Here is a 22,316-nt window from a genome sequence, read left to right as displayed (position 1 = left end):
CTTGTTAAAGTCACTTAGCTCTACTATTTTTAATGATGCATGGGCCTTGGAGAGTTAATGCAATAGTTCTTGTCAACAAGCAGTTTCAAATTCAGTAATATAATTAATATGGAAACAGAACTGGTAAGAGTAGTGTTTAAATAATGGTAAAACTGAATACCAGCAGAGGAAAGCCATCTATCCATCCCACAAATATTCATGAAATACTCTCTGCCAGGCACTCTTCTAGGTACTAAGACAGGAATAGCAATGTGTGAGACCAAATCCTTCCACTCTATAGGACATGTCACCGAATGTGCACTTGCTGATTTATAACACTCTCTGCACCAGACATCTCCTCTTGTGTGTATCACAACTTACTGTCTTGTTTGTGGGCATAAAGGTGTTAGGATTGTAATCCCTTCTCATTCTGTTAATAGGGCCACATGCTTTTTAAGTCTTACTTACGTGTGAATTATGGTGTGTCTGTGCTTTGGTAGTTACATGTTTGAAACCGTATCTGTGCCCATCCTCTCCAGGGCCAAGGGGCATAGCAAGTCTTTGAAATCATTAGGGCTCTGTGCAGACCAGTCCTTTTCACCTGTTCGCTGTTAATTGTATCAAACTGTGTCATTCTCAAAAGTTGCAAAGTATTTTTTTTTTTTTGCAACTTGAGAGAACGAAAGGTAAATGGAATATAACATTTTTCAAGTGACAAGATTATTCTGATGGAGAACATATGTGTGGCTGCCACGCTTGGGAGAGGTAGTACACAGCACCCTTTCCTTGTGGTGGGCAGAACAGTTCTGTATCCTGATTGTGACAGGGATTGTACAAATCTCTACATGTGATAAAATGTCATAGAACTATACCCCCCCCCCAAACTGTGTGTGTGCATGCATGTGTGTGTTTAAGAATTGGTGAAATCTAGGGGCACCTGGGTGGCTCATTCAGTTAAATGTCTAACTCTTGATCTCAGCTCATGTCTTGATCTCAAGGTCATAAATTCAAGTCCTGTGTTGGGCTCTATGCTGGGTGTGGAGCCTCCTTAAAAAAAAAAAATAAAGAGGGGCGCCTGGGGTGCTCAGTCTTAAGCATCCAACTTCGGCTCAGGTCATGATCTCACGGTTTGTGGGTTCGAGCCCCATGTTGGGCTCTGTGCTGACTGCCAGCTCAGAGCCAGGAGCCTGTTTCAGATTCTGTGTCTCCCTCTCTCTCTGACCCTCCCCTGCTCACGCTGGTCTCTGTCTCTGTCTTTCTCTCTCTCTCTCTCAGAAATAAATAAAGCATTAAAAAAATTTTTTTTTAAATTAAAAATGAAAGAAAAAGAATTGGTGAAATCTAAATAAGGTCTGTAGTTAATAGTATTGGATTAATGTCCTTTTTCTGGTTTTCATAATATATTGTTGTTATGTAAAATATTATCGGGGAAGGCTGGGTGAAGGTTACAGGGGAATTTTCTGTGATTTTTTTTGGTGACTTTTTGTAAGTCTAAAGTTATTTCAAAATGAAAAGCTTTTTTTTTTTTAAGGAACAGAAAAGTAAGCGGATAAATTTAAAGCTTAGGTGTGGTGACTCTAAACACTGGGAATATCTGACCTTAGACATTGTTACCTCAGTAACCAGAAATCTCAAATCTTGTGGCTTCACATTAATTACAAATGACTTCAGCTTTGGACAGAATTTAGGACATGATATGCTGCTGTCCTCTCTTAGGGGAATGAGAAAAATATATTCCAGGAAAAGGCTCTGATGTTAGGCAAAAAGGCAAAAAAATGCACAGACACAGACACACACACACACACTTGAAACCATATCTGTGCCTATCCTCTCAAGGCCAAAGGGTGTAGCAGGTCTTATATATAAATATACCCTGACCTCATGTGTAACTATTACCTGTTTGTTTATACAAATACACAAATAAAATTTATATAAGTAATTCAAAACTGTTTGCTTTAACCTCCTGCTTTACCCACCAGACCTTGCCAAACAAGTAGAAGGTAGAAGACTCACTGAATTTCTTTTATTTTCCGCCTCTCCTTTTTGTATGGGTTCTGATAGTAAGAGAAGGCGTCAGAAAGCCTATGGACCAGGTAATCCATACATGGGTAACATTGTTATGACTAATGGAAGGTTGACTTTACCATCCAGCTTTCCAGATTTCTCTGTCACTTGCCAAAATTTTTCTTTCTCTTCTCTACCTGTGTGTTACGATTTATTTTTGCCCTTCCATTTCCATAGGCAGATTTGGCCTGATGGCATCCTAACCTTCTCATTGTGCCTTCCTCCTCCAGCTATCTCAATGACTTGGACCGCGTTGCCGACCCCGCCTACCTGCCTACACAACAAGATGTGCTTAGAGTTCGAGTCCCCACCACAGGGATCATCGAATACCCCTTTGACTTACAAAGTGTCATTTTCAGGTAGGAACTGTGTCCATAAAACCCACCTCCCAGTTCCTATGCCTTGAGTACATTTGGGGAACTCTGCAAATACTAAAATCCACTGTAGACTTTGAAAAAAAATATCACCTTGATACCAACTATTATCATTAGACACCCAAATGAAATGTGTTCCAGAAAGAGGAAGTAGGGGAAAGGTATACGGGCAGGTTTCTCATTTCAAACTGAATCACCAAGAAACCAGTGAAATCTTAGTTTGCTGGTGGTTGAACAAAATCAGTCACTTAAATGCTGGTCCTATTACCCTTTGAGAATCATTTTAACTGTGAGGAGAGATTTCTAGATTTTTTTAAGATATGATTGAATGATCTTATGACCCCACTAAAAATAGAAACTATCTGCTGTCAGAAGTTTTCGTGCTGTTTCCCAAGCGTGCTGGTACCAATGCAAAATTCTTCAGTTCCAATAATGATACGGGGTGTTTCGTATTCCTAAAATAACTTGCTTGAAATTTTTCAAAATATGTCATTTTGAAAATGGATTGGTTAGCCCAGTCTAAATGGATGTAGGAGAAAAGAATGAAAAATTCTGTTACTGTTCTGTTGGGTAATACTTTAGCAGAAGTGTTCTAATTTTTTTTTTTTTAAGGAAGAGAAAAATACTAATATGCTTTCATTTAATCACTCAGTTGTACTTTTAGTTAGAATACAAACCACATTATGCTTTGAGAAATGAAGCCATGTGAGTATGTCGTTGAGCACAGAGAGTTGAGTTCCTTGGGGAAGCCCATCCCATTGAAGACAACTACTTACATCCCAGGGGTGTGACATAGGAGTTAACATGACTCTTACTGAGTGACTCCACCGGGGTTCAGATGAGCAGACTCTCCATCATTCCCTGACAGAGCACCGTGGATTTTGTTCTAATCAGTCTCTGCCCCGCAGTCATGCTTGGCCACCAAATGCCACTCTCATAGACATATCCATAAAGGGGGTGATGTTTTGGAAATATTTCTGAACCTCTTCTTTTTCATCTCTAAAATGGTTGAATTAGATGATCACCAGGGTTCCTTAGAGCTCTGGCATTCTGGATCACTTAAGCTTTGAGTTCATGAAAGAATAAGATCTTCCATTTGGACCACCCATATCTCTTTCCTCTTATAACTGTACTACAGAATATTTTCAGAAAATGTAGAACATTTCATAGAGATTTTCATCTCCTCATTGTTTTATAATTATTAGTGAATTTTGAAGCATCTCATTTTTATTACATGGTGTTCACTAGCTATAAAGGACATGTTTTGCCACCACAGTAAAAGTAATGACTGAGAAGAGTAATTTCCTGCCACCATCCAAAGCATCTTATTGGGCTCAGTGTGACAGGGTTTTATAGAATGAGGATTTCATGTAAATGAGTAGCAAATTGTTCATTTGGCATGGGGGAAGAGCTAGAATGTAATATTTCTAAAGACTTGAGAATTCTAGTTTTAATGTCCATAGTTTATAGGTCTCCCTGAATCAATTGCTTTGCCCCTGAAATATCTCTCCCATGCCTTAGAGAGCTTTTAAGGAGCAGTCACTAGACGATTCTCGATTTCTTAATTTATGTTTAACGCTTGGAGGCAGAGAGACACCAGGGATTACTGCAGTTTTCTGCAAATGTTGAGGCAACTTGGATTCATTACCAAGTATTGCTTGATATTTTCATAGGAACATTAAAACTCAAATTAATTGATGTCATTGGGGGTTCCTAACCAGTAACTCAGCACACAGTTGATATGTTAAAAACAAATCCTTGAAAGAGCTCGAATGATTGCCTCTTACGGCATCTTGATTTATACAGCTGATTTGTAGCAGGTTAACAAATTGTTTTGTGCATAAGGCCAGTTGAATCATGTTACCCAATATGACTGGACCTGTCCCAAATTATTGCCAATACTGGAAGGAGAAAGCAAGTCTAAATACCCTTTGGATAAAGTATCAGTGGAATCCTGTTCGCATTTAGTTGAAGCATCACACACACCCGTGTTGAAATACATAGCATCTTGTATCTTTTAAAGATACTTACACTCCTTTCTGGTGTCCTTGAGAAATACACAAGTATCTTCATTCTCGTTTTATAGGAAAAGAAACCGAAGTCAGTACTTGCCATTAGAGCTTACCACAGATCCTATTTTGTTTCTGACTTTTCTGTGCATGATTATGTAAAACACCATTTTGCTGGGCTTGGGTACCCCATTTTTTACAAAGTTATCATTTTCATACACATCAGATAACTTTCTTCTAGCCACAGCGGGTTATTACCCAGAATGTCTTGATTTTGTTAGGTTGCAGAAAATTAGTAGATGTTTAATAAGCAGTCACTGAATCGACTTGGATGACCATTCTCTTTAGAGAGTGTTTTTCCTAAGAGTGTAAGTAAAGCCATATTTATGTTGAACTTTTTCTTTATATGCTATTAATATGAATATTGTTAACCTTACAGAATGGTCGATGTAGGGGGCCAGAGGTCGGAGAGAAGAAAATGGATACACTGCTTTGAAAATGTCACCTCTATCATGTTTCTAGTAGCACTTAGTGAATATGATCAAGTTCTCGTGGAGTCGGACAATGAGGTGAGTACTCTTTGGACAGGCAGTGGATTATCATTTTAATATCGGATACAAACAAATAAGAGGATGTAGGGTGTGGAGCATGGGGTAAACTCATTTCACTGCACTTTGATTACTGAGTTGGGGATTTTTATTAATAATGCACATAACCCTATGGTAGCACGTGGTATAATCAGAACAGTAAACTCTGTTGTCCAAGACATATGAGCAGGCTTCTGTGTTCAGGTCTAATTTGACCCTATTTTATACTTTTAACACTGTGCAGACACTCTGAAAATGAAAAGATCATGGGAATCCCTGGGCTGTACCCCTCACATCAGATTCTAGCCTTTTTCCTACAGGACTGAGCTGGGAGTGTTGGAGTCAGTCAGCCTGTTTTGTTTTGTTTTCATTGTGTTTAAATCATTGTTTGTGTGTTGGGTGGGTCCCAAAGAAAGTCAAAACCTCTCTTGGCAAATGTGAGTGACTTTGCAGCTGGGCTCTGGATGAGTTCATCGTGGAGCCAAGAAGTGCCTCAGTGACGTGTCCCTTCAGCTCTTACAGAACTCTATAGGCTGTGGCATAATTTTGTCTCTGCTAAGCAGTGAATGATTGGAAAAATACCCTTGATATGCTTGTCTGGAGAACTGATTCAGTATTTATAATCTTTTCCCCATTGCACATGAACTCGTAACAGGTATAAATATGGATTTTGAGGATGATAAAGTCTTGATGAGTCAGAGTTGGCTATGGAGGATAATACAGGGGCATAGAAAACTCACTTTGAGCTGGAGTTCAGCGTGTGTGTGTTGGGGGAATGGAAAAGATCCCTGACATCCTGTTAGAGGCAGACGTTGCAGACTGACCTGCCAATGGTAAATATTAAGTACCCTTCTGATAGGACAGGAAACAAAGAGAAGGAAGTGAGATACCTCCACTAGCTGATTAAAACACAATCTGACATATTAAAATATACTTTTCATACTATACATTTTTGGGTATAGAAGAATTTTAGCTTCTGGTCCTATTAAATAATTTATTTTTCTACAAGGAATAGTATCTCTATCAAAATACATATCCAGTCCTTTATAGCATTTCTTTTGTATGTAGGATTGATAAAGAGCTCAGGAGGGGCGCCTGGGTGGCTTAGTCGTTGAGTGTCTGACCCTTGATTTCCTCTCAGGTTGTGGGATCCAGCCCTGTATCAGGCTCCACGCTGCATGTGGAGTCTGCTTAAGCTTCTTTCTCCCTCCCTCCCTCTCCCTCTCCCTCTTTCTCTCTCTCTCTCTTCCTCTCCCTCCCCGTCCCTCTCCCCAACTTGTACATGCTCTCTTCTTTCTCTCTTTCTCTCTCTCTTCCTTCCTCCCTCCCTCTCTCCCTCTCTCTCTCTCTCCAAAAAAAAAAAAAGTCCAGGAACTGATATTCCATATAGAGCTGAGTTACCTATTCTCCTATTCACGCACTTCAGAATCTTTTCAGGGTTACGAATACATGGGCTTTTGAATCAAATAACTTTTTCAGAATGTTTTACCAGCCATTTGCCCTCTGTAGCTGTCATGAAAGTGCCTGAAAAGCAAGCTAAAATACATGACAGTTTCCAAAATTTAAGGCAAGCATTTGCCATCTGAATTTTAGCTATAATCTCTCTATATGCATTTCTGTCATTATATCTGTGTTCAATTTTTGTTCCTTAATCTTTAGATGTAGCATTTTGAATGTAGTGCATGTCATAGTTGGGAACAGAATTAGACAACATTTCCAATTTCTTTGAATGTTGAATCCAGATAGAAAATGTTCCAAGGGCTTGTCTGCTATGTGCTAGGTACCAGGCATCTAAAGAGATACAAAAATGAAAAATAAAATTAACTTTCCCCAGAAGGCCCTCATAAAAGAGGGTAGAGAGTAGGAGGAGAGAAAGCCCTTAGTTCTATAGGACGTGATCTCTCTAGTTTGCCGTCCAGTAAAATAACATTTAAGACATTTATCAGCTACACAGAAGATGTAAGAAGCACACATAGTTTTATTTCTTACGTCACTGTTTACATTTTAGCTAGAGAAATGGAAATGTCTATCAGTACACATTTTTTTTTTATCAATACACATTTTATACAAGACAAGTACATTGTACCTGTAAAGACATACATATTGTAATTTACGACTTCAAAATTTACCATCCGTTTACCACTTTAAAATTTACAGAATAGAAAAGAAAGTCCATTCCTTGGTCACTACCTCATTCTACCACATAAATCCACTTCTTCAATTATCTGGACATTACAGATTATTTAGCCTAGTTTTTACCCGACATTGCTCATGGATATCTAGTTTTTGTGTAAAAATATATTTTTCTTAATTAGAATAAGATGACATTGTTTTGATGATCAGATAGCATAACTGAAGTCTCCACGGTAACTTGCCATTCAATGTGTAGGCATTACATGCATCTAAAAATATTTCACCGGTTTCATTTATTCCTTGGTGATGCATTATGCTACAAAGTAAGAAAATAAATCCATTATTTTTTTTTCATTGGGACTCCCTGATCACTTGTGAATATTTTTTTTTAAATGTTTAAATGTTTGTTTATTTTTGAGAGGGAGAGAGAGAGAGAGCATGAACAGAGGAGGGACAGAGAGAGGGGCAGAGAGAGACGGAGGCATGGAATCCAAAACAGGCTCTAGGCTCTGAGCTGTCAGCACAGTGCCGGATGCAGGGCTTGAACTCACAAACCGTGAGATCATGACCTGAGCCAAAATCAGAAGTTTAAACCACCGAGCCACCCAGGCACCCCCCTTGTGAATATTTTTAAAGCCTACCCTGTAATTCTCTAAGATAAAAAGTCATTTTATGGTGCTCTTTTCTCCGACCTTAAGTCTGTTGGTAATACTGCAGATGATTTTAAGCATAATAAGAGCTGCTTACTAATTACTTCATGTTAGCCACAGCCTTCACTGTTGGTAATTAGGGAACACTGTCAAAAGTATTTTTAATGTCGGGATGTAGTCACAATCTTTGTTTTCTTCCCACTTGGACTAATATAGGAAAGTGCCTTTGCCTCCTCACTTCCTTAAATCATTAAGGAAACTCAGAGCAATAGCATTCTCCTTTCCCCAAACTTTCTGGTTTTGGCGAGACAAAACCAAAATGAACTCCTGAAACATTTGGTTCTTGGTTTTGAAATCTGGTGTCATTACTTTAATCCAAAGCAGACCTTCTGGTCCCTCCCTTGGTATACATGTGTGAGAAACACCTGGAAAGGAGCACTGACATCCTCCCGTCCGGTCCTAGAGAACTCTGGGAAAGACATTGTAGGCCACAGGCAAAACCAGCTGACAGTACTTTGGATTATTGCTGCTGCTTTTCATATTTCTAAGACTTTTGGTTTTAATCTTGAAGTTTGTATGTAGATGTGCTTTCGTCTTTCTAGATTCTCAGCCTTCCTAGAACTTGGGGAATTAATTATTTTTTTCCCCCTCCAGAGAGGGACACACATCATCCAGTAGTGAGTGAGATTGAGCAGGGTTGGAGAGCAGTAGATGTGCATGCTCTCTTTGCTGTCCCCGTGTCCCTGTGATAACACATCAGCACGAGCCAGTCGCTCTACTCTCATCCTTCCATGTCTGCATTATTTAAGCACCCGTGAGAGCCCGCAGCCCACAGGAAGCATCCCCATAACACACTTGAGCTTATCCACAAGTATCCACGCTCTCTCTTTTAGTCTCTATTTTTCTGGTTTTCTGTTACGTGAAGATCTGAGCACAAATACAACGATAATTTCTTGGACTTTGATTCAGGGGCTTTCTTATAGACCATGCTGTTCAGACTCTCCAACTTTTTTCTCTTCCACTTTCCTTTTGAATGTGCCATTCTAATTTAAATCAATCCTTTTAAAATGGTCACATCCCATCAAGTTTTAGTTTTGATTTAGTATCGAGGTAGATTCCACACCCCAAGCGCTCCTTTGAACCAAGGTAGATTCCCCAACATTGCTTTCCATAAACATTTATTCTTGAAACCGGAAACAGTTCTCCTCTACCAGGCTTTAAAATGAAACCCCTTTGAAGTCATTCAGCTACAGCCCACACTCCAAACATTTCCTTTAACGGTGTGAAACCTGGGCTCTGTTCTGTTGCACAAATTCCAGGTGACTTTTGGGAATTTTCTTCATAGAAAATTCAGCATTGGTAGAGAAAATGACTAAAACTTGAGGAGAAAAGAAATTGCAACTCACAGGGAAGACCTATAGGAAACTTAGAAGTAGTTAAAAGTTAGGGCTGAGTTATGATAGCCACTCTCAGTTGGATTGGCTCTCACATTCTGTATTGATCTTAAATTATGAAATCAGAAACTTGATCTTTCTCCTCAGCGTTTGGTATACTCGGCTCAGATTCATGGCCTGATTAACAAGGCTCTTCCTGAAAGACGTCCTATTTTTTTTTTTATACTTAACTCTTCTTCCTTTTTCCAAATCCTTTGTTCATTTTTAGCTACATCTCCCTTTCCTAAACCCCTTCCGTCACCCCTTTCATCCTTCAGGCTTTCTGTTTCCTTATTATTATTCTCGTCAATTTCTTTGCTCGTATGACTTGAAGGAAGCGGGTAGAAGGTTTTCTGATCATCGTTTATGAGTTTGAACTAGAGACCCATACTTCATGCTGGTAAGCGTGTGGAGAACCAGGCACATGTGGACCCTATTCATGTGTCTATATATGGAAAATCTTTTAAATAGTGCATTGAACCCATACTGGTATAATCCATGCAGTTTTCTTTGTAAGATGAATTGTATGAAAAAGGCAGATTGCTGAAGAGTATATTTAGTATCATCTGATTTCTAGAATGATGTACATATAATTCTTATAGGGAAGGTTATTAACCCCTTCCCTCAAAAAAGAAAAGAATGTGGAAGGTTTTCTCCCACGACCATGGTGTAAACAGTGATTGACATTGTTGCTCAGGAGAGTGTTACAGATAATAACCGAAGCAGTAATTGTTTTAAAATTAAGAAGATCAGACTGGAATTTTAGCTCTGCCATTTAGAACATCTCTGTCCATTTTTCATTTTGGATCATCTGTTCTTTTCCTACTGCTTTTTAAGGAGTTCCTTACATTCTGTGGATGTGAGCCTTTTATCGTACGTACTGCAAACATCTGCCTTGCAGCTGGCCATCTGTTCTCTTGATTGTGTCTTTTGATGAAGACGTAAATTCTAATACAATAAAATTTATGACAGTTTCCCCTTATGGGTGTCAATTAGCATGCACACATAAATATGCACACACAACGGGATAAGGTAAGTCACCTGAGAAGTCTGGAAGAAAGGACAGTAAGGATTGGAGGGTGAGGTTAAGAGTTGAAATACTAATCATGGAATCAGGTACCTCTGTTAGCAGCAGTTCACAAAGGTAGTTAAGCATCTCTTAGCAACCAAGAAAAGGAGGTAATTGTGACCTGTTAGAAGATTCATTTATCTTTAAAAACGAGTTCATTGCTCCCAGTACTATTCGTATACCTTCACCAAGAGATGCTGGTGGGAGGGAGTAAGTTATATCCACAATAACATCCCTTCAGGAAGGCAAATGTTAGCATTCATAGGGCGGTCCCTTGAGCTTCTGTCCATGTAAAGTGGTGACATAACATCAAAGTTTGTCTGGGCCAGTACTGTGTGGTCTAAACTCACAGCTCGATGTAAGAATAAAAGTGAGAAGAGCTAAGGAAGTGGATTTTGTTTGTTTTTAGAAATGATTTCAGTGATCCAGGAGAGCATAAAATTCTAGAGAACTTATTTGCTTTAAATCTTTATCTTCACAGAAATAAAATGATACAGACACATTTAAAGACTTTGCATCACCTTCTCGGATCCATTTTTCTCCCTCCCCAGAAGTTACTGGCCTCAAGTTGGCATATGTCATTTCTGTGCATATTTTTTTCATTTTCTTACTAGATATATATATGTCAGTAAGCAATACGTGATATTGGATGCTTAATATTCATGATTAATTTTACTTAGATGACTACATTTATTCCTTCCATCCGCATTGTTCTTGAGATTTATTTATTTTTTTTATGTTGCCACATATGGCTTTAATTAACTTATTTAGACCACCATCTTGTTCCATTGTGTGCATATGGCCCTACTGTGTGTCACACACTTCTCAGCCAGCAGGCGTTTTTCAGTAGGGGTTACCTTTTCCCACCCTTATCTCTTCTCTCCATCATTCCAACCCCTGTAGAGTTGTCCTTTGTTTGTTTGTTTATTGGTTGTATTACTGTATTTTCTTCAGGAAATCTTTGTCTTCCCTGAGACTATGAGGACTTACTCCTTATTACCTATTAAGAGTTAACAAGGTTTTGCTTTTTCATAGGTTTTCTATATACCTAGAACTGAGAGGAAATAAGGATTTCATATTTTCTTGCTGTATATCTGTTCAGTTGATCCAATACCATTTATTGAATAGTAAACCCATCATCCATCTTACCTTTTTATTTTTTTAATGTTTATTTATTTTTGAAAGAGAAAGAGAGACAGCGTGAGCAGGAGAGGGGCAGAGGAAGAGGGAGACACAGAATCCGAAACAGGCTCCAGGCTCTGAGCTGTCAGCACAGCCATGAGATCATGACCTGAGCCAAAGTCGGATGCTTAACCAACTGCGCCACCCAGGCGCCCCTACCTTTTTCTTTTTAACTGTGGGATTTATACATATAAAGAAGAGTCCACAAACTCAAAATGCACAGCACAGAGTTACCACAAAGTATCTGTGTGTCCAGCACCCTTGTCAAGAAACAGAATGTGGCCAGGACTCCGGAAGCTCTGGTGGCGCCCCCTCCCCGAGCAGGTGACTGTTGGTCTTTAAGGGAAGACCCCCTTAAAGACCCCCTTCCTGACTGTTCTCTTTAGTTTTAATACTTCACCATGTATCCCTGAATCCTGTAGTTTAGTTTTTCCTCGTGTTTAGCTTTTACACAAAGGGAGTCAAATGGTGTGTTTTTGAACTTTTATATAAACTTTTATGCCCAGCTTCTCTTGCTCAAGATTATGCTTGTAAGTTGTATGTATATATTTTATATGATTTATTCATTTATAACTCTTCATTGCCATATAGATTCTGTTGCATGAAAATACCACCATTCGTTTCTCCTTTCTACCATGTGTAGACTTTTTGTGTGTTTCCAGTATGGGGTTATTACAAATAATGTTACTGTGAATATTCAGATACTTTTCTCTGGGTATACATAGGCACATGTTTCTATTGGCTGTATACCTAGCAGTAGAATTGCAGGCACATAAGGAATACGTATCTTCAACGTTTGTTAGATACGGCAGAAGTATTTTCCGAAGTGAGTGTACCAGTTCACACTCCCGTCAGCGGTGTCTGAAGCTTCTGTTATTTGCCAGTGTTTTTTGTTTTAGGTCTTCTGGTGGCCGAAGGGCTGGGCTGTAGTCCCTGCGTGCACAGGTTTCCATGGGCACACCCTCACTCCGGGGGCAAAGTGGTTTCCCTCAGCCCCGTTTCCCTCAGGCTCTCAGCCACCACCTCCAGAATCAGCAACTCCCCCTGGGGAAAGGGGCCCCAAATCCTAGGCTCACTTCTCGAGACCTCTCCTTCCCCAGATCTTGCCCTTGGATTCTTCCCTACTTTTCAGCAATCTGAGGCCTGTAAGGAGGTATATTTCTTACTTTGTTAGCTCTTCCGGTTTTCTTCCTTCCCATTGATACTAATAATACCTGGAACGCATGTCAAGTTTTACTACATATGCGGGTCTTTCTCTGGGTTCTCTGCTTGGTTGATCTGTTTACTGCTCCTATACCAGTATAAAAGTTAACAAGTCACTGCTGCTTTTTTTTTTTTTTTCTAGGAGAGAGAGAGAGAGATTGAGAGAGAGACAGCGTGAGCAGGGGAGGGTCAGAGAGAGAGGGAGACACAGACTCTGAAATAGGCTCCAGGCTCTGAGCTGGCAGTCAGCACAGAGCCCGACGCGGGGCTCGAACCCACGAACCGCGAGATCATGACCTAAGCGAAAGACGGACGCTTAACCGACTGAGCCACCAGGCGCCCCAACAAGTCACTGCTTTTATCATAATCTTGATATCGAGTGCATCAAATTTGCCTACCCTGTTGTTCTTCAGAATTTCCTTGGCTTGTCTTGATCCTTTACTCTCCCTTGAAAATTTTAGCTTCAGGTCATCAAATTCCAAAAAACAAAACTGATTGAAATTTTAATAAATACATAGATAAATTTGAGGTTAGTCTTTCAACTTTACAGTATTAAATGTTACCATCCATAAACATGATGTGGTTTATATAGCTCATCATTTATCGTTTAAAACACTGCTTATGTCGTTGTATATGGTCAGTTTCTAAAAATGTTCTACATGTGCTTGAAATTGTGATTTCATATTTTTGGGTGCAAGGTTCTATGTTATACCTATTAGAACAAACGTGTTCATTGAGTTATTCGGATCTTCTAAATCCTTACTATTTCTTGTCTGTTTCATTAATTCCTGAGTTACTTTTTTTTTTTAATTTTTTAAATGTTTATTTAGTTTTCAGAGAGAAAGAGTGTAAGCAGGAGAGGGGCAGAAAGAGAGAGAGAGAAAGACCAGAAACCAAAGCAGGCTCTAGGCTCTGAGTTGTCAGCACAGAGCCCAATGCAGGGCTTGAACCCACGAACCATGAGATCATAACCTGAGCCGACGTCAGACGCTTAACTGACTGAGCCACCCAGGTTCCCCACTGAGTTACTTTTTAAATTGTTTTTAATATTATTTTGGTGACATATACATATACGTAACAACATATAAATTATAAGTGTTCAGTTTGAGGAAATCTCACAAAGTGAACACAATTGTGTGATCACTATCCACCACAAGAGATAAATATTATTAGTGTCACAGAAACTCCCTTGTGCTCCTTTCTGCTCACAACCTCACCCCCTTACCCCAAGGGCAACTATTACTTTGACTTCTAACACCATTGTTTTACCTATGTTGACTTAATATAAATTGAAATTAAATGCATTCTGTTCTGTCAACTTGTTGTGTTCAAAGTAGTGTTTATTAGTTAAATTTATGTTGTGTATCACTGTAGTTTTTCATTTTTATTACTTTATATCATTCAATTAAATGACTATCCTATATTTTAAAGGATTTATCCATCCTACTTTTGATGGACATCTGAATGGTTTTCTCTTTGCAACTGTTGTGAATAATGCTGCTATGAATATTATTTTCATGTTTTTTGGCTTAATGTGCCTGGTTTTCTGTCGAGTACGAGTAGAGTTGATTCACAGTGAACATATACGTTCGACTGTGGTGGATACTGCCCGTGTCTGTTTCCTAGGACTGTTTGTAACAGAGCCTAGACTTCGTGGGTTACAACAGTCGAAATTTGATCTCACAGCTCCGGAGGCTCAGAGTCTGAAATCAAGGTATCGGCAGGGCCTCCATCTGAAGGCTATTGAAGAGAATCTCCCCTTTTCCCTCCTATTCCTGCTTCTGTTGGCATTCCTTAATAGTTAGGCAGCCCAGGTCTCTTCCTGTGTCTTCCCATAGTCCTCTCTGCCCATGCCTTCTTGTCTGCCGTCTCTTATGAGGACATTTGTTGGATTTAGGGTAAACCCAGGTAATCCAGAAGGATCTCATCTCAAGATCCTTGGCTTAATTACATCTGGAGGACTTGTTTTTTGCAATGAAGGTCTCATTCACAGGTTTTGGGGGATAGTGTATGGACATACCTTTTGTGGGGTCACCCTTCAACCCACTACACTGCCAGTATGAACTCTGGAAACAGTTCTCCCTCCCACAACAGTGTATGTGTGTTCTATTTGGTCCATGTTCTTACCAACATAGATACGGTCAGCTTTTAAGTTTCAGCCATTATATTAGGTGTGTCGTAGCATCTCATTGTGGTGGGAGTTTGCGGTTCTCTGATTATAATGAGATTGAGTGCTTTTTTGTAGTTTATTTATTTTGAGAGAGGGAGGGAGAGAGGGAGAGAGAGTCCTTGCGGGAGCACAAGTAGGGGAGGAGCAGAGAGAAGGAGAGACCGCATCTCAAGCAGGCTCCGCCCCATCAGTGCACAGTCCAATATGGGGCTCAAACTCACGAACTGTGAGATCATGACCTAGGCCAAGATCAAGAGTCGGACACTTAACTGACTGTGCCACCCAGACACCCCAAGATTGAGTACTTTGTATATTTCTTTACCATTGGATAGCCTCTTCTTAGGGTGCCTATTTAATTCCATTATCAGTTTTCTGTTGGTCTGCCTTTTAAAAAACATCATTAATTTAGAGGTCTTTGTATATTCTTTTTTTTTTTTTTAATATTTTTATTTATTTCTAGGAGCGAGAGAGAGACAGCGTGAACAGGGGAGGGTCAGAGAGAGAGGGAGACACAGACTGTGAAACAGGCTCCAGGCTCTGAGCTGGCAGTCAGCACAGAGCCCGATGCGGGGCTTGAACCCACAAACCGCGAGATCATGACCTAAGCGAAAGTCGGACGCTTAACCGACTAAGCCACCCAGGCGCCCCGGTCTTTGTATATTCTTGATAGAAACCCTGCAAAAAAAACTTGTGCCAGTCCATGACTTGCTTTTTACGACCTTAAATGACATCTTTTGATGTGGCCAGTTAAGTTGTCTTTTATTTTTAAGATTTTTTAAAATGTTTTATTTATTTCTGAGAGCGAGAGAGAGAGACAGCGTGAGCAGGGGAGGGTCAGAAGAGAGGGAGACACAGAATCTGAAACAGGCTCCAGGCTCTGAGCTGGCTGTCAGCACAGAGCCCGACACGGGGCTCGAACCTACAAACCGTGAGGTCATGATCTGAGCTGAAGTCAGACGTTTAACCAGCTGAGCCACCCAGGCACCCCTTAAGTTGTCTTTTAAACTCTGACCTTTATATGTCCTTCTTAAAGAATCTTCGCCCCAGTTGTAGTACGTAGCATTTATATTTTGAAAATGGATATTTTAGTGTAAGATTTGCTATAAATTTATTGGTTTTGAATTATGTTACTTGTATAATTTTAGCATTTTTGTTCATTCTAATTACATTTGGAAATAAAATACTAATATTAACACCAGCATTTTAACATTATAAGCACAAATAACCACTAGCATGTAATTTTTCCTTGATAGTAAAATCACTTGGGTAGCATTACCCATTTATGTACTTTGGGAACATTGGAGAAAACTGAAATACGCTGAACTTTTATTTTAAGGTGTATGTTTCCTTTAGATTAGTGTAATAAAAGTCTATAATATATGTAAAATAAAAATGATACTGTATACTGTATTAAGTTACCCTGCCAATCTTTTGTCATAAAAATGTTTGTATGTCATGGTTGGCTCATAAAAGTATATAGAAATGAATCCCTAAAAAGAAAAAATAAGGAAAAAACTGTCCTCTCTCTTTTTTGGGGAAAAAAATAAAGCCATCTGAAAAGCAGCATATGGAGTTTTTCCCCCCTCACTGACAGTTATTTTTAAACCTCCTACTTCGGTTGTAAACTTGTCTGTTTTCTTATTTCCACATTTCTGTTTTTTATGTTTTAAGATTTCAGTATTACATCCTTTATAAGTTTGCAATTTTGATATATTCCTGACGAATTGTTCTTTTTGTCATCAAGAAGGTTGTGGTGTTGTTTGGTTGTTTTTTTTTTTTTTAAGTCAGAAGTGCTTTTTGCTGAAATAAAGCAGTTATGCAAGAAGCAAACCGGAAGTGCCAATGTCCTGCCTTTCGGTCTGGTGAGTCACAGAAAAGGCTGTGTTTTCATAAGAGGTGGGGACGGAGCAGGAGGAAGGCAGGCAGTCGGTGGCAGCAGATCGGGGACAGCACTGGGCAGACTGCATATGCAGGAAGTGAGCTGAACAGGTTGTCACCAACATGGGAACGAAAGAGTATTTCCGGAACATTGTCGGTAGCACAGGTCTAGCCACACAGGAGGTAGAAAAGCTTAAATGGGGGGGGGGGGGTCACCCTTAGTAACAGTTTATTGAGATATAATTCCTGTACCATCCATTCACCCTTTTAAAGTTTGTGCTTCAGTGGACTTTAGTATTTTCATAGAATTGTACAAATATCACCACTATCCCGTTGGGTTTTTTTTTTTTTTTTAAGTATAAACAGACTTTATTTTTTAGAGCAGTTTTAGGCTCACCCCAAAATCGAGTGGCAGATTTCCCTCACACATGCGTACCTGCCCCATTATTAACATCCCCTACCAGGGGATTTATTCTATTTGTTTGTCACGTTTGGTACATTTGTTACAATCGATGACCCTGTATTGACATGTGATTATCACTCAAAGTCCACAGTTCACTTCAGGCTTTATTCTTTCTGTGGATCATTGTACATTCTATGGATTTTGACAAGTGTATAATGACATGTATTCAACATTATAGTATCATACAGCATGGCTTCGCTACCCTGAAATCCTTTTCAGTGGCTTCTTTCACTTATTGATAACACATTTAAGATTTATCTGTACCTTTTATGGCTTGAGAGCTTGTTTCTTTTTAGTACTAAATAATATCTCGTTGTCTGGATGGACCACAGTTTGTTAATCTTTTCACCTACTGAAGGACATCTTGGTTGCTTCCAGATTTAGACGACTTTGAATAAAGCTGCTGTCATTACCCATATGCAGTTTTTTACATGGACGTAAGTTTTCATCTCCTCTGGGCAAATGCCAAGGAGCGCAATTGCTGGATAGTGAAGAGGGTGTTAAGTTTCGCAGGATACTGTTAAATTGTCTTCCAAAGCCACCCAGCCTTGGCGCACTCCCACCAGCAATAAATGAAAACTCCCGATTCTCCACATCCCCATCAACATCTGATGTTGTCAGTGTTCCAGATTTGGGCCTTTTGTCCGGGCGGGCAGTGCTCTCTCTTTGTGGTTTTAATTTGCATGTCTCTAACGTCATATGGTGCAGAACATTTTTTTTTATATGTTTGTTGTTTGCACATCTTCTTTGGTGAGTTGCCTGTTCAAGTATTTGGCCCATTTTTAAATCCAGTTCTTGGTTTTCTTATCATTGAATTTAAGAATTCTGGTATATTTTGGATAACAATCCTTTATCAGTTATGTCATTTGCAAATACTTTTTCCTAGTCTGTAGCTTATCTTTTTATTCTGTAGTCTTATTTTCTGGTAATGTACTTGTCTGCTTTTGATACTAGAAAACGGTGTCTCATAGAGTAAGTTAGCATGAATCCCTCTGCCTCTGTCTCCTGGAAGAGACTGTAGATAAGTGGTATCATTTCTTCCTGAAGTGTTTGGTACAGTTCACAAGTGAACCCTTCCAGGTCTGCTTTCTGATTTGAGAGGTCATTAATTATTGATTCCATTTCTTTACTAGATACAGGCCTATTCAGTTTTTGTATTTCTTCTTGTATGAGCTTTGGACAGATTGTATCTTTCAAGGAATTGGTCCATTTCATGTAGGTTATCAAATATGTGGGCATAGAATTATTAAGCATATTCCTTTATTATCCTTCTAATGTCCATGAGCTCTGTAGTGACCTCTTCTTTTGTTTCTGATACCAGTAATTGGTGTTTTCTCTTTTTTTCTTTGTTATCCCATCCAGAGGTTAGGCTCTTTTTATTGTCACATAATATTTCATTATATGGATGTGCTGAATTTCCTTTATCCGTTAATCAGTTGATTGACACTTGGGTTGATCAGACTTTTTGGCTGCATTACCAGTAATGCTGCTGTGAACGTTCATGGACAGGTTTTTTTTTTTTCTGTGGACACCTATTTTCCTTCTCTTGGATATTCCTGAAAGTAAAATTTCTCTGTCATTTTGTAAGCTGATGAGTACACTTTGAGGAACTGCAAAACCATTTTCAACATGGCTGCACCATTTTGCAGTCCTACCAATAATATGTTAGGGTTCCACTTTCTCCATATGTAAACACTTGTTATTGTCTGCCTTTTTCGTTCTCGACTTCATACTGGTAGTCAAATGGTATCTCCTTGTGGTTTTGATTGCTCCAGTGACTAACGATGTTTGCATTTGCTTCTCGCCATTGTATATCTTCTTTTGAGAAATGTCTATTAAAATCTTTTGTTATATTAATAGGTCTATTTCTCTTTCTATTGATACTGGTGAACATTCTTTATATAAAATCGACACTAGGCTCTTTGGAAATATGATTAATAAATATATTCGCCTGTTCCGTGGATTGTCTTTTCACTGTCTTGAACGTATCCTTTGATACACAAAGGTTTTTAATTTTGATGACGTCCAGTCCATCTACTTTTTTTTTGGCTGCTTACACTGTACGTGTCATGCCTGAGAAATGTGCCTGATGTGAGGCTGATATTTACGCCTCTGTTTTCTTCTAGGAGTTTTGTGGTTTTAGCTTTTGCATTTTGGTTTACGATTTGTTTTGTGTTGGGTTCTGTAGTTCTGTACATGATATAAGAGAAAGGCCCAACTTTATTTCTGCATTTTTTAATTTACTTGCATGTAGATGTTCTGCTGCCCCAGCATCATTTACTGAAAGATTTTCCTTTCTTCTTGAATTTTCTTGGCACCCGCATCAGAAATCAGTTGACCAGAAACATAAGGATTTATTTCTGGACTCTCGATTCTGTTTCATCGATGTATACGTCTGTCTGTCTTGAAGCCAGCATCACAATGTCTTGATTGTTGTAGCTTTGTAGGAAGTTTTGAAATTGGGAAGTGTACGTCTTTTACACTTTTGTTCTTCTCTTACAACATGGTTTTGACTTGTCTGGATCCCTTGCATTTCTTTTTATTCTTTTTTTAATATTTGCTTATTTTGAAGAGAGAGACAGAGCATGAGCAAGGGAGGGGCAGAGAGAGAGAGGGAGACACAGGATCCGAAGCAGGCTCCAGGCTCTGAACTGTCAGCACAGAGCCTGATGCAGGGCTCGAACCCAGGAGCAAGATCATGACCTGAGCCGAAGTTGGACGCTCCACTGAATGAACCGCCCAGGTACCTCTGGATCCCTTGCATTTCTGTGTAAATTTTAGGATCCTCTTGTCTGTTCTTGCCAACCAGCAACAACAACAAATCTCTAACTGGGATTTGGCAGGGATGATGTTTAACATGTATATCAATTTGAGGAATATTGCTGTCTGAACACTTCAGAAGAATGTGAATTCTGCTACTTTTGGGTCAAGTGGCTATCAGTATGCACCAGGTCTTTGGTTTACAGTATTTTTTAAATCTTTTTGTTGTTCTACCTGGTTGTTCCATCCATTATTGAAAATCTTGAGCTGTTTATTTATTTCTCCCTTGAATTTTGTTATGTTTTGCTTCATGTATTTTGGGCCTCTATTTTTCGGGCATATGTTTACTAGGAACAATATTTGTCAGAAGGTTTATTTTGTCTAATACTAGTATAGTCACCCAGCTCTTCTTCGGTTACTTTTACATGTGTCTTTTTCTTTTTTTTTAGTTTTATTTATTTAAATAATCTCTACATCCAACATGGGGCTTGAACTCACAACCCCAAGATCCAGAGTCGCATGTTTTGCACACTGAGCCAGCCAGGTGCCCCTTGTGTCTTTTTCTATCTTTGGACATTCAGTCCATTTTGTCTTTGAGTCTCAAGTGGGTCTCTTGTAGCCAGCATATAGTTGGGTCGTAATTTGTTCTTCTCTTAATCCATTCTGCTGATCTCTGTCTATTGAATATTGGCTTATTTTACTGCTGATTTTCACAGTTGCTGGGGCTGCGAGGCAGTTGGTTGTCAGGCTGTTGCAGAGCTGGGAAAGGGGGATGGAAATAGTGCAAGTTAAATGCCCTAAAATTCGCTCTTCTCTCCCACATCAGCTATTTCTCTTGAACAAATGCTCTTCAGATTCTTCAAATCTTTGGTTCATTTCTGGAGTTCTGAACAAACTGATGTTGACCCTTTTTTTTTTACCCATTTTAGTCATTACTTCCGTGGAAGGGTGATTTGGGGTGGTCTTGTTCTGGCATCCATATATTCTTCTCTAAATTGAATTTTAAAGATAAATCTGACCATTCTGTCATCATAGAAACACAGTTGATGTCTGAAAGTACTTTTTCATCTATTAGAATGGCAAAGGTTCAAAAGAAAGAGGGGTGTAAAAAAAAAGATACTCATGTACTGCTGGAATGAGAATAAATTGGCACATTGTGCCACGACTCTGGTAATTTATAAAATCCTCTGTAGTGGTCATGCCCTTTGATTCAGTAATTCTACTTCTAGGGATTTATACTAATTGTTTTTTTGATTATGAGCCCCAGTGATATGTAGAGAACAGCCATCACAACATTGTGTAGAGTTGTGAATAATTGAAAGCAACTAATTTTTTTTAAGTTTATTTATTTATTTTGAGAGAGAGAGCAAGAGAAAGAGAGCTAGGAAGGGGCGGAGAGAAGTAGAGATGGAATCCCAAGCAGGCTTCACGCTGTCAATGCAGAGCCCTACGTGGGGCTCGAACCCACAAACTGTGAGATCATGACCTGAGCTGAAATGAAGAGTCCCCCGCTTAACTGACTGAGCCACCCAGGCGCCCCTGAGTGGCAATTTTAAAACTATGTAGCCAGCAGACCTGTTAGAGAATGTTAGCCCTTTGTACCCCCTCTCCAGAAACATTGATGTAGAAACAATGAAATGTATTTGCAATAGCGAATACTTCCCCTGGTTCAGCCACTAAATAATAGTGTTAGGCTAATCAGTGATCTGAGAGCATGGAAACCAGAGAGTCTTTTAAGCTTCCATTGGTTGGCCTCAGGGGCCAAAATTTTAGGATCATCAGTAAGCCATTCTGACTCATTAAAAGAATATGCCTGCCTTTTCCAAAACGTTTCATGAGCCAAAAGAGCATAAAGCGACTATAATTTCGTAAAAGCAAAAGCCTTCTTTCGTTTTCTTTCGGTTAGCAAAAACAGGTACAAACGTAGCCCGTCCTAAAAACAGTAGCATAAAGTAAACTTTTGGATAGCAGGGGATCTTGTATATCTGGAAAATAAAATGCTATTTATAAACTAAAAGTGATAATATGGATGTATAATTAATATTAAGTAGAAAGTGCCTCCTTACATATTGATGTAAATAAATGATTTCAAAATAGCATGTGTCTAATTTTTAAAGACCTATATTAGGGATATTTATTACTGGCGCATACAAAAATGGAAGGTTAGTTAACTTACAGCTGTTAGGGATTATCTCTGAATGGTTGGATTAAGGGCAATTTTGTTTTTATGTTTCATTTATCTTTTAATGTTTTTCATAAACATATATACCATATAGATTAAAGAAATTATAGATATTTTTAAAATCAAATCAAGAAATCTTTTTAGAATGTTAATCAACTAAAGTCTGGTAAAATAAAATTA

General features: G+C 39.0%; 1 protein-coding gene across 1 annotated transcript in view; it reads left to right on the top strand.

The window, feature by feature from the left end:
- The window catches only part of LOC120238451 (guanine nucleotide-binding protein G(q) subunit alpha), a 319,269-nt gene that overhangs the window by 231,527 nt on the left and 65,426 nt on the right, over positions 1–22,316 (top strand). The window contains exons 4-5 of the mRNA XM_039242176.1: positions 2,274–2,402; positions 4,866–4,995. Of these exons, the coding sequence (XP_039098107.1) occupies positions 2,274–2,402; positions 4,866–4,995 (259 nt within the window). The remainder of the gene's footprint in view (positions 1–2,273; positions 2,403–4,865; positions 4,996–22,316) is intronic.

Source organism: Hyaena hyaena, unplaced genomic scaffold (assembly GCF_003009895.1).
Source record: "Hyaena hyaena isolate Hyena2069 unplaced genomic scaffold, ASM300989v1 scaffold_206, whole genome shotgun sequence".
NCBI lineage: Eukaryota > Metazoa > Chordata > Mammalia > Carnivora > Hyaenidae > Hyaena > Hyaena hyaena.
This window is presented reverse-complemented; position numbering and strand designations above follow the sequence as displayed.